The sequence below is a fragment of the Raphanus sativus genome, chromosome 8 (assembly GCF_000801105.2).
Source record: "Raphanus sativus cultivar WK10039 chromosome 8, ASM80110v3, whole genome shotgun sequence".
Taxonomy (NCBI): domain Eukaryota; kingdom Viridiplantae; phylum Streptophyta; class Magnoliopsida; order Brassicales; family Brassicaceae; genus Raphanus; species Raphanus sativus.
In genome coordinates this window covers 13,137,507-13,151,089 of record NC_079518.1, presented here as the reverse complement: position 1 = coordinate 13,151,089, position 13,583 = coordinate 13,137,507, and the positions used below count along the sequence as shown (strand labels likewise).

At 31.0% G+C, this 13,583-nt stretch overlaps 2 protein-coding genes across 2 annotated transcripts; one reads left to right on the top strand and one right to left on the bottom strand.

Moving 5' to 3' along the window:
* Positions 1-324: 324 nt before the first annotated feature.
* On the bottom strand, positions 325-2,036 carry LOC108820720 (receptor-like protein 51). The gene has a single exon (XM_018593729.2). It carries the CDS (start codon positions 1,975-1,977, stop codon positions 712-714), a length of 1,266 nt encoding a protein of 421 aa, XP_018449231.1. The 5' UTR covers positions 1,978-2,036; the 3' UTR covers positions 325-711.
* A 6,212-nt stretch (positions 2,037-8,248) lies between these two features.
* On the top strand, positions 8,249-9,770 carry LOC108833366 (transcription factor MYB98-like). Its single transcript, XM_018606793.2, has 3 exons — positions 8,249-8,931; positions 9,078-9,204; positions 9,294-9,770. Exons 1-3 carry the CDS (start codon positions 8,249-8,251, stop codon positions 9,768-9,770), a joined length of 1,287 nt encoding a protein of 428 aa, XP_018462295.2.
* Positions 9,771-13,583: the final 3,813 nt, after the last annotated feature.

Below are 13,583 nucleotides of genomic sequence, written 5' to 3'. Positions count from 1 at the left end.
GAGATATTGTTCTAAGAGATTCAAACCGGTTGGATCGTTTTATAGATGGACACTGTTCTTGCAAAAGTTTCTGGTGAACATTGAAATATTTCATGTGCTAAAATTTTAGTACCAGTCTGGTACGGTTGGTACGGTCCTCTAATAAAATCATTGAAAAAGCTTTTGAACATGAACAGGCTGTATCTATATGTCTTCCATGATAGTAACATTGCTTCAACGGGAACACATAACACGTTATTTTATTTACTCAATTTTAGTATTAGTCAATGTTTACAAAAAATTATCATTTTCAATCATTAATAATCTGGTGAAGATATGAACAAATGACAAGTTCAGTTTTTGTTTTGGTCAACTAAACCATGTTCAACCACATGTGCAGTATTACATAAACACAAGTACACAACTAATGATAACAAATTTTGACAAAAAAAGAAATTAATGATAAAAATGTTTATTGAAGAAAATAATCGATAAAATTAATTCAATAAATATTACAAAATAATCCTTTTTAAAAACACACTCAAAATTACAACAAACTAATATTTTTCTTAAAAAAACAATAGCTACTAATTAAATTATACCCACTCAAATGTAAAAATAGCAAATAAAGAATAGACTAAACCGGGATTAATACGAAGAACCGGTTCGGTTATCCTCCAAAAAAATCACTATCATCTTCTTCTTCTTCCTCTTACAGCTTCCCTGTCGGAATCAACCACACCATTTGGCGCAAAGGATCAAGAAGATGATCAAGAACACAAGCGAAGCAAGTCCAATGGCAACACCGAGCACAACCTTATTAGGACCACGACTCTCTTCCTTCTTCTTCACACTAGTCTCATCCTCACTACCATAATCATAATCAGAACTCGAATCCTCCTTCTGCGGCGGCGGAGACAAAGGCAAACCATGTTTATCACACTGAGCAATACCTAGCTTCATCTTCGAAGACAGCACAGTGCGGTTGTAACAGAGATCACTGTTCCCTCCCACTTTAAACACCTCGAGCTTCTTCAAGAAGCTCGCATTGAAAGGAAGGACCCCGCGGAAGTTGTTGTTGGCGAGGTTCAAGTGCTTGAGGCTTTTCATCTTTGTGATGAACCTCGGAACGGTGCCGTTTAGCTGGTTACCGCTCAGATCTAAGTGTGTAAGGCCTGGAATGGAGGAGATCGAGTCAGGGATTGGTCCGGAGAGTTTGTTTGAGGATAGAGATAGGTTCTTTAGGGAGATTAGGTCGCCGATGCTGTCGGGTATGTCGCCGGAGATGGAGTTTGAAGACAGGTTTAGAGATTTGAGGGTGGAGAGTTGAGTGATGGAAGTGGGGATGGAGCCTTTGATGAGGTTGTCTGATAAGTCGATGGATGTGAGATCGGAGTGGAGGGACTTGGGGATGTTGCCGGAGAGATTGGCGTGTGAGACGGTGAGGGAGGAGATCTTGCGCATGTTTCCGAGGATGACGAAGAGGCCGGAGGTGGAGACGGGGACGGAGGAGACGGCGAGGACGGTGAGGTTGACGAGGCGAGCTAGGTAGACTCCGGAGAGGGGTTTGCGGAAGGAGGAGGAGGCGGAGAAGGAGCGGAGGGAGGTGGGGAGGCGAGGGGGAGGGGAGAGGGAAGGGCAGTTGAGGAAAGAGAGGGAGGCGAGGGAGGGGGAGAGGGCTCTGAGGGAAGCGGAGGAGATGGAGAGGGAGGAGGAGCAGTTTGTGAAGGAGAGGGAGGTGACGAGGCGGAATGGGGAGCCGGCGTCGCAGGTGACGACGGTGGAGGAGGGACGGTGGTGGTCGCAGGGGTTTTTGGCGGTGGGGATGTTGAGGGATTCGAGGGCTTTGAGGTGTTTTGGGTCTAGTGGGGAAGAGGAGGTTCGAGGAATGGGGGAGATGGTTGGAGAAGGAGTCGGTGATAGGGAAGGAGCGGCGAAGGTAGTGGCTGAGATGAGGAGGAGGAGGAGTAACGGTAATGACGGTGTCAGAGGTTTCATGTTGAAGAGAGAGAGAGAGAGAGAGAGAGAGAGAGAGAGAGAGAGAGAGAGAGAGAGAGAGAGAGGAAGTGTGTCTGAAGAAAGAAGAGAAAGATTGGGTTTTTCAAAGATGGGTCATGTGACAGTTGGGAACTCTTTATATTTTAGTCTTCTATTGGGGTTTAATTACGATTTTGACCTTAATTTATTTATTATTCTTTTTCTTCCATGAATTTTCTTTTTTTCACATTCATTGAAATTTTTTTTTTCATTCACTGAATTTTTGTTGCGTTAGTGTAGAACTATGGTTGTAGATAGTGATGCTTTCTTTGTTTGTGACTTTGTGTGTTGTGTCGTACTATATGTTACCATCTGGGACATTTTGACAAATGTAAATGGAGAATCTGAAAAGACACAAAAGATTGTTTGCGGTATTATCAAAGAAACCCATTATCAAAAGTGTATATATTTTTTTTTCAAAAGAACATTAAAGAGAAAGAAGAGTGTGGAGTGAGTGAATGACTACACCATTTTGTAAGCCAATCGAGGTTTATCAACACAAGTAAAATGTTTACAGTTCCCAGATGTGAGAAATTGTTAATGTATGATAGCTGATAAACTTGTCAAAATCATTAGTGAATCTGCACTAACCATAGTTTTCTGCTTGCTTTACATTTTCTTTGATCCATTGTATTTGTAACCATTCAAACACTGACAAAAGAAAAGAGCATAAGGTACTATATATATGCATTACCAGTCTGTGCTGTGCACTACCACCAAATGTCACATGATGATCTATGCTCTGGATCAGAGGGATACTCTAAGTTAAGTCTATTGATTTTACTTTTGTAAAAGAAAGTTCATCGATATTACATCACTCCAGGCCTTATGCATTTGAGTGGGGACAAGAAGAATATCATAGGAATCTTCTTCTTCTTCTTTTTGTAACCCCCATACAAGAATAAATAAAGCTCTTTTAAAAGTTTTGGTATAGAACTCAAATTTATGAAAAATACATGAATATCCTATATTTTATGCAAATACATGCAGATTACACAGAAAGCTGAAAACAACAATTTTTCTCTCTCAAAGTTAATGCATAATTTAAGAGGTTAGGTACCAGCGAACTTTTTAAAACAATACATACTATTATTTTTATATAAAATGAACGAATAAATTGAAGAAAATGTTTTTAGTATATAATTAAAATATATTAATATGGCCAGTTAAAAAAAACCCCCAATTTATCTTTGTTTTCTAAAGCTACCAATTAAAATCTTGAATTTTGGAAGAATTCATAAAAAATTAAATTTGAAATTTTCAAAACATTTCGACAAACAACCAATTCATGCATAAACTATGCCAAAAGTTAAAAAAAAATATATATCAGAGATGCAAGTTAATTAAATAAAATTTTAGACCCTAAACATAAAATAATATCATTCTACTCCTATTATTGTCATTTTAATTATGTTGAGCGTTCAAAATAATATTGTTAATATAATTCCATTTTTATATATGAAGAACACAACAACCGATTCAACAAGTGTTTTAATAAAGACTAGAGTTTGATCAGCGCATTTTTTAAACACAATAATTTTATATTGAATAATTTTATTTTTTCTTGTAAACCATCATCTACATTTTTAGATATGATATGTATATCCGCATAAATATATTTTTATTTTACGGATCAAAATTTAATGATAATGTATGATAAAATGTTTTGTATATACTATTGAAAATATATGTTGCTATATATTTTATAATTTGAAACATTTATCATATTTAATTTACATTGAAATATCATTTGTATGAAAATATATGTAACATAATATATTTATATATTAATTTATATATTACAGAAATGATACTTTTATGTGAATTTTATTTATATTTATTAATAATAAATAATATGATATAATTACATAGCTTTAAAAATAATATTGATTATAATTTTAAGCTAGGTTTGTTAGTTATTATTGCCACGATTTTTTAGTTATAATTCGATTCTGGAAATATATTAATTAAACATGAAAAGACAAAAACTCCTAAAAGATATGTTAATTAATAATTTTAGAGGTACACCATTACAAATAAGTTGAAAAGATAAAGAGTTTTACGTTTGTACTTCTCTTTAATAATATAGATAAATAGTTCTTTTTAAGTGACTATTATTTTTAGTTGTTACTAATAAATAAATAATGGAAATATAATTGTATAACTTTAAAATATATTGTTCATTAACTATTTAAAGCTAAGTTTATTGATTATTGATACCATGACTTTTTAGTTAGAATTTGATTTTAGAAATATATTAATTAAACAGGAAAACAAAAAATCCTAGAAGATAGATTAATTTAAAATTTCAGTGGCATGCCATTATAAATAAATTGAAAATTTAGGAGATATTTTATTTTTGTGCTTGTCTTTTGGTAGCATAGATAATCTTTGTTGCCACGCAAGTGATATATGCCTAATCTTTCAATGTGAATATAACTGTCAAGTAGCCTTTTTTCTTGGAAACAACTGTCAAGTAGCCTATCTATACACTGGAGTTTTCAAAGTATGACACCATTCGCAATTAGTCAAATGGGAGTAAAAAGTTTCTAAGTATAAATCGGCTTCAGAGACACAGCGGATTTTTTTATACTAATGTTTCAGAACTATTTACCATTAGGCCACCACTTGATCCAACAATGTTTAACAGAGTAATAATTGGCATTTTCCTTTAAACAATTTTAAATAGTTCATGCAAGGTTTATCTCAGTTAATTTAGTTTTATATGTAGTTTCACCTCATTAGTTTATGCACATGCCTTCTAGACTGTCCAAAATTCATGCATGAATTTGTTAATTTCCCCTTAAGGCCTTAACTTTATATATGGTAACTTTATAACCCTAATTATTGTGGTATTTATAGAACTTTCTTAAAGTAGTAGTATATTGGAAGTAAAAATACTCTATAGTTTTCTTAATAAATGTCATTCTATATTTTAATATTTTTTTCATATATAAGCTATTTTTATTCTTTAAACTAATCTGTAGATATTTATTTAAATTAATTTTATTTAAATAATTATATATTTAATGACGGTATGTTAGCATATTTTATCATTTTCTTAATCTGTGTAGAATGCATCTAAGTGAGACATGGAGGGAGTATATATTTGTAATCTTAGGGTAATCTGAAAATTTAATGAGGAGACCACAAGCTATATATAGTTGTTACAAAAATGTTAAATAAAGTTTGCTGTGTTATTATCCAAATTTAAATTCGCATAAGAATAATGTTTATTTCTTGAAATTTTAACAAAATAATACATTACTAGATTAAGGTTTGTGTTTTGCGTGGAATAAGAGTTGTATATATATATATATAATTCTTACTTGTCATTATTTATTTGCGTTTTTAACATTATATATATATAGATATATATACTTGAAAAATCAGTAACTATTACATATATAATTCAATTAGTATGGACATATAGATTCAAACAATCATTATTTTTAATTACAATCATCTTATGGTAAATAAATCCAAACAATCATGTTTATCTATTTTACATGATATATAATTAAATTTAGATTCAATGAAAATTTTAAAACTAAAATTTTAAATTGCTAGTATTTTTTCAAAATTAATATACTATATCCTTTAATTAAAAAATGTTAATATATATATATAGATTCAAACAATTATTGTTTTTTATTTACAATCATGTTATGGTAAATAAATCCAAACGATCATGTTTATCTATTTTTGATATATAATTAAATTTAGATTCAATGAAAATTTTAAAACTAAAATTTAAAATTCTTTATTTGTTCAAAATTAACATATTATATCATTTGATTAATATATATATATATATATATATATATATATATTATAGGTAAAAATTAAACCATTGATTATAAAATTTTCAAAGTGGGATTTTTAGCAGTTTTATAAATTTTGTTAGTTTTCAAAAATTCAAATATAACATATACAGAAATATAAAATTTTCTTATTATGTTGTTAATATGATTGTTTAATTTATTCTAATAATATAAAATAAAACAAAATAAGGGAGGATGTACAAATTATTATCAAATCTTTGTTATTTAAGATCATTAATTATCATATATATTTTGATCATATTAGGTAATTTTGTATATATATTTTTTTTTTTTGACAACAATGAATTTTGTATATTTTATTTAAGGAAAAATAAGAATTTTTTTACTTTGATAATTAATTTTATAACTAGTTTAATGAAAATTTTACTATATATTTAGATAGACAAACTTATTTTTTTAAAATATTATGAAAATCGGTTTTATGGTCAATGTATTATGGTTCAAAGTTTGTAATGTTTCTCTTCTAATATACGAGGGATATGATGATTTTTCAATTGTCCATATGAAAATCAATAACTATTTTTAGTAATCGGAACACAACCCTATTTTAGATATATTTAAACTCAAACATTTTAAATCAAGACGTAACTACGTAGTAGCGAAACTAGAGTGTTTAATCTTCTAGACAAAATCTACGTGCCCATAAGCTTTGGTATACGACATTATTTAATGTCTAAATTTTCATATCGAGTAATATATAGTATTTGTTCAAAATTAACATGTTATAGTATTGTTTTTTTGTAATCGTCATGTATGATGAAGGAACCCATATCGAGTCCATATTTTCATGTATATTCCGTAGGGTTCTCGTCTCGCATTTGTTTTCGGTTCTTTTCGCGTAGACAGAAGATAATGGATACATAACTTGCTTACGAAGCGACCACGTGGTCTATTGGTTTCTGGGTCCAAGAGATCCATGTTTTAAGTTGAGTTTAAGTTCTGATCCCATCAATGAAGTATATAAAACTAAATGATTAATACGAACTTCAGCTTAGACAGACAGTTTACACGATAGTTTAGGAATAGACAATCTGACAAATCCATGATATTAGTTGGATGATATTCTAAACAAACTCACATTAATTTACGTGGTATCCAAACTATTCTGTTAGTAAATGTGTTCTTTCCAGTGGTGAATGCAGAAAAAATTTTAGAGCCAATTTCGAAATTACCATATATAAAAAGCCATTTCGCTACAATTTACAAAATTTCTCTAATTTCTTTAAGATTATACTCCTATGTTTCTGAATAAATATCGATTTGACATTTTTTACATCAATTTAAAAAAATAACAGAATATATGTAACTTATTATTAATCACAACTTTCTGATTGACAGTATTTGAGATAAATAAAATTATTTATAAAAATATTGCAGTTTGCAATTTATTTTCAGCTGAAAATAAATATAATTTGCATAAAAATTATAAAATGATATTTTTTATAACAAAAATGTTAAAATGACATTTATTATGAAATAGAAAGGTACTTTATAAAATGTACGCTGGATAAATTGACCCACATACGAAGTGGTTCTACCACTGGTTATTAATCGGATAAATAACGCATATAGAAAAAAAACTTTCTTACATAAGACACTACGAATGCAAAAATTCAGCATAAAAAGTGCAATTCTTTTGTACGTCAAACGAAAATTTTCTCTTCTTGAAATATTATTAGACCAGACCTTGTAGCTAAATGGTCAAAATAATCTTTTAGCATTAAAATTGTAATTACATTTTTGTTGACTCAGTTAATAGCTTGGAGCTTTTGTCAGAAATTAACCAAACACGACTAAAAATCTACAATAAATGAATCGTAACACTTTAAAAGCTAGATTAAATTCATACTAGCGTTTTCACAAACATTCAACTATGTTTACCCCAAATTCAACACCCAATGTGCAACGTCAACAGAAGTTTTTATCTCACATTTTCTTTACTTGATTTTCATTTGATTTACATTTACATCAAAAGTGTACACCTTATAATCTTTTAAATGGGGAAATAAACTTGAGTTATATTTAGTAATATATCACTAAAACTACTAGATTTTATTTCCTTGCTGCAATCTATGTCTAAACTTTGAAATTAATTTACTTATTTTCCTTCCATTTTAAGACATCGTTTAAAAAAACAAATACTGTAGTTAAGCATTTGAGAATTAATTAATTGCTAATTAAATTTAATAACACTAATGCTACAACAAACTCTAGACGTTATATTTCTACTAACAAATTAATGGGCATAGCAAGAACACACATTAAATGTCTTTCACTCACTTTTCATACCTTACAAATACGAGAAAGAACAAGCAACATACCGCAAAGCAAAAATACTTCACTTTTTCTACTAATTAATTAGTTTTTTTCCTCCTCATTCCCAAAATATGGAGAATTACGTCGATGAGAGTGGTTTTGCACCTCTAAACCAAACTAACTTCATACATGATCAAGAACATATGAAAGAAGAAGATTTTTCATTCGAAGTCGTTGACCAATCAAAGCCCACAAGTTTTCTTCAAGATTTTCACCATCTTGATCATGATCATCAATTTGATCATCACTATCATCATCATTATCATCATCATCATGGCTCTACATCTTCGAACCCTTTGCTAGGTATCCCAAAAACATTATCGTGTATCAATAATGCTCCGTCGGAACATTGCTCATACCAAGAAAACATGGTCGACTCTTATGAATCTAAGCCACGTTTGATGAATCATCATTTCCAAGGTTCAGACAATCAGTACTTCATTCGTAATCATCACCAAGAGATAAGCTTGGTTGATGGACATAATCCTGTAGACTTGGAACAAAACAACATGATAATGATGAGGATGCTCCCTTTTGAATACCCCCCTACGGAAATAATCAAGCCTACGAACTTCATGATGCCAAATGAAGTTTCATGTGTTTCTGCAGATGATAATTTTTATAAAGCGATGAGTTTCAACAAGACCAAACACTTTCTGACAAGAAACTTGTCTTCATCATCGTCTTCATCATCATGGAAAGGAAAGAATAAAACAACCTTAGTCAAAGGACAATGGACTGCTGAAGAAGACAGGTTCGTTATTAATAACGTAAAGCTGAAGATCATATTGCATAATCAAGATTTTTGACGATATATATAGTCTCATAATTATATATAGTCATTATGCAAGATTATTAACAATTATTACCAATAAAAACCACAATATATTTTGATAATAGGATATTGGTTCAACTTGTGGAGAAATATGGATTGCGGAAATGGTCACACATCGCACAAGTTTTACCAGGAAGGATAGGAAAGCAATGCAGAGAGAGATGGCATAACCATTTGAAACCTGACATTAAGGTATTAACAACTAGTAATATTCATGTAATGATGATTATGGAAACTAAATATTAAATAGAGTTAAGCGATTATGAATATATTTTTCGCAGAAAGAAACATGGAGTGAAGAAGAAGACAGAGTGTTAATAGAATTCCATAAAGAGATTGGAAACAAATGGGCAGAGATTGCAAAGAGACTCCCTGGAAGAACAGAGAACTCGATCAAGAACCATTGGAATGCAACTAAACGAAGACAATTCTCTAAGAGAAAGTGTAGGTCTAAGTATCCAAGACCTTCTCTGTTGCAGGGTTACATAAAGAGCTTGGATTTGGGAGTTTTATCATCTTCTTCTGTTCCTGCAAGAGGTAGACGCAAAGAGAGTAACAAGAAGTATGTTGTGGCTGTTGAGGAGAAGAAGAAGAAGAAGGAAGAGAAGTTTTATGGACAAGACAGGATTGTGCCTGAATTTGTGTTTGCTGATGGCTTTGGATTTAATGAGAACCTGTTTGAGGAAGGATGTAGCATTGACTCGTTGCTTGATGATCTTCCACAGACTGACATTGATGCTTTTGTTCATGGAATCTGATTTGTTGCTTTTTTTTTAGTTTTTTTATTATTTTGGTTTGGTTTTCTTGTATGAGAGATTCCACCAAAATTTCGAGCAAAAATAGTTCCACTGAATAAAAAACACAATGATATTTTGTATTCAGAAATTTTGTTGTGTCTTGATTGTTATTTTAGGTGTTTATGTTTACAGCTTTACAGTTACAACCGTGTGTGTTTCTTTCAAATGAAACCAAAATTATCGTATTGAATCTAGAAATACGTAATCCAAGATGAACATTTCTTCTCTCAAATGCAAAATTAGGGTACATTGAACGAAAATGTCTATGTTTTTACATCTAATGGATGAGAAATTTCTTCTTATGTAATATGTTCACCATACCATCTCATAACTTCCGTTGTATGTTAAGGTTGGTATAACCTCTATAGTGGTCTTTTATCGGCAACTACCACATTCTATTATATGAGATTTCAATCATTCCATTTGTTTTTTAGAATCATGGTTTGTGACAAAATCGACATTTAGTATGATCTACATCCGTTCTCCAGTATATTATATATTTATCAACACAAAATTCTATCATTTGATAAACCAAACCCAATCTAGAAACTAATTTTTATATCTCACAATACTAAGCTCATGAAAGATTATCTTCTGAAAGTATGTCTTTCACAAAATCAGGTATCGCATCAATAAAGTCTTCCATAAAGTTAAAATATGTTTAAATAGATATCATTTTTTTTGCAGATGACAAAAGCGAAAGACCATCATACAACCATCATATAACATATTTTTAGCTTGTATCTCACCTATCAAAAAATTATGCGCTTCTAAGTATGGCTCCTCCACGTATTCTATCCCCATCTTCAACAAATATTTGCATATTTTCACGGAATGCATCATTTATCATTTAAACAATACTTATCTGTTCATCTATACCACTTTGTTGTTCTCCTACTCCATCCAAATTATTTTGCTGACTAGTAATATCAAAATTCACCATCAAAACAATTTTACCATGATAATTCTAAATTTTGTAACCCACCTTAAAATATCAATAGAGTTTGAGGAAAACATTTTGTATTATAGTTTGTTGCATTTTCTATGAAAGAACAATGTGATGTTGGAATATGAAGAAAAAATAATTTTGTCCGATTTTGGCCGAATTTCAGCGGTATATAACGGCTACACAATGGTAGTATAGTCGAAGCAATCTGTTAGTTTACATTACATCCAAAAATCGGTTAGAAATTCATCAAAACTTTCGCTGGCTTTTCTAATCATTTTTTTTCTGTTGTTAACCCTGTTCGGAAACTCGCTAGACGTTACGCGTACGTTTGGGTACTGCCTAGCGCCTAATGAAAAAATCGGGGATTTTGCGGAAACTAATCGGCAAGTTATTTCGGTTATATATTATATATTTGTGATGACATACAACGAAGTCTACATGGTGTGGTGGTTACGACGCCTTTTGCTATGAGTACAACCCGGGTTCGAGGCGGGTAAGAGGCAAAATTGTATTAATTTTTAATGTTCAACTTAAATGAAGGGTAATTCCGACATTTACATGTCATCTTCCTCTTTACATTTTAGGTTTTCTGCAACTACCAACTCGACGGCTCTTCCATTTTGACGAGTCATATATCAAATTTCTTCGTTTTTTTTGCTGTTTTCATGCAAACTTTATAGATCTTATGTATATTTATCGATTCATAGCCCGAAAAGAGTAATAAGTTAACATTTTTTTAGAGATCCGATTTTTTCACCGGATTTCTTCAATTCGCCATGGTTGGTGGCCGGATAACGTTTTTTCCGGCGACTTTACGGTCCTAGTCGGCGCGTTTTAGAACAGGGGTTGTTAATGATGGAAATCCAATAGTTTAAAAAAATAGCTGGGTAAATCATAGGCTGTTACACCCCTTCCATGTTTGGAGGCAAACAGTCAGAAATTTATGACGGGTTTCTAACAAAAAGTTTCCATTTTTTTGTTCCGACAATTTTCAACAGTTATGTTCTTCGGAATATCCGTTGGAAAACTCTAACTGGTAACCATCACAGAAACATTATGAATGAATATGAAAATAACAGATAAGAATAAAAGTATGAAAATATGATTATTCCTTATCAAATTCACTGATGAACAAATTTACTATATATTTCTCTACAATAAAAGGAAAACGAAAATGAATGAAAATGAAAAATTATTGCTTATAAACGATAAAAAAGTTAGGAATATTTGAAAAATGCATTGTTACTCTTGATTCCCTGGTCACCGCCCGATTTTGTTAATCAATAAGTGATTTAGATGAGATCTCTCCAAAACTATTTAGTGCCCATTTTGGCAAACTCAAATCTATCTGACCTTCAATCCTTCTTTGTCTCGCTCCATCTCATTTAATTAAACCAAAAAACAATCGATCAGAAAATTCATGAGAAAACTCCTTGTTCTCTTGTATTGATAATCATCATTTACTTCCTGATTAATCACTTCTCTCTAATAAGTTGATTAACTCGTGTTTAACATGATTCTATTATTTCCATTTGCAATGCTAATTAATTAAGACAAACTCAACAAATCAATATAAATAAAGTACCTATTTGAGCTTTACAATTTTTTTTCTGGTATAGTGTCTCAAACACATCGAGCAGAAAATTGAAATCAAACCATCTGAACTTCCTCTGGTAAAGGCTCATATGAGTTTTCGCCTTTAGGGTTGAAGAAATTTAAAATAATTTGATATTAGACATTTATGTGGAAAGCTCAGCTCAAAGTTTGCAAAGACCCTGTGCTATAATTTTTTTTTTTAAAATAATGATAAATAATTAAATATGGTTTACAGAGCACTGACTTATAAAAATAAATGCGTTTTATAAGTTGACTGTAAAAACACTTTCTGATTTATCTTCCTAGTTCTGTATATATATGGTGGATAATAATATTGTTTTTAAAGAAATTAGGTTACTAGAACAAAAACAAACTTGACCCAAATTAAGTTTCACTTTCAATACCATATCTTACAACTTGATTTGTTGTTTTACGCATACTCTAGTCCAGTTTTAGAGTTATTTTGGTGATTTTAGAATATTTTTGGAGTTTTCACAAATTTAGGTACACTTTGATGATATATGAAAATTTTTGAGCATTTTAGAATAAAAGCAGATGTGGAGATAAAGAGAGCAATTCAGAGTTGAGCAGAGAGGCTGGTGTCGATCGACACCACTCTTGGTGTCAGTCGAAACCGATCGTGATCCATGCAAACTGACGAGTTTATGAAGTTTCAAGAATTTGCAAGATTGGCCCCGAAGTTTCACTATTTGCAAAAGAATCCTAAATGTGTGTTATCTTATATTAAGTTTTCTTAAGTCATTGTTTAGGTTACACTTTACTTACACTTAGTTTTATTTTAGAGAGCTTTAGAAAGAAATATCAAAACTTCTTTAGAGATCGATTTGGAATTCCAATATTTCTATCTTTATCTCAATGCAATTTATTGAAACTTTGATTATGCTTTCTTTATCATGTCTGAAACTTCTTGTTAGATTTATGGTTTTCTAAGGTTTAGGATGAATTACTTAGTTGATAGAACTACTAGGGTTATCTATAGATTTCTTCAGCATTGGTTGATCTTAATGCTAAGTTTTAGAGTAATTATAAAAAAAATACCATAGGATAATTAGTTTTATGAATTCGGAGAGAGATATGGAATTCTAGGATCTAGACATAGATAGTTTATGCAGAAAAAGCTGATTAGCTTTATCATTGTGATTTGAGTTCTAGAACTGTTCTTCATAAACCTTGAGCGTTGGTTACTTGCAATTTTGAATACATGTTTG

Coding starts and splice junctions, on each gene's coding strand:
- LOC108820720 (XM_018593729.2), bottom strand. CDS start 1,977: ATGAAACCTCTGACACCGTCATTACCGTTACTCCTCCTCCTCCTCATC.
- LOC108833366 (XM_018606793.2), top strand. CDS start 8,249: ATGGAGAATTACGTCGATGAGAGTGGTTTTGCACCTCTAAACCAAACT. Junction 8,932..9,077: donor TGGACTGCTGAAGAAGACAG/GTTCGTTATTAA, acceptor TTTTGATAATAG/GATATTGGTTCAACTTGTGG. Junction 9,205..9,293: donor ATTTGAAACCTGACATTAAG/GTATTAACAACT, acceptor TATTTTTCGCAG/AAAGAAACATGGAGTGAAGA.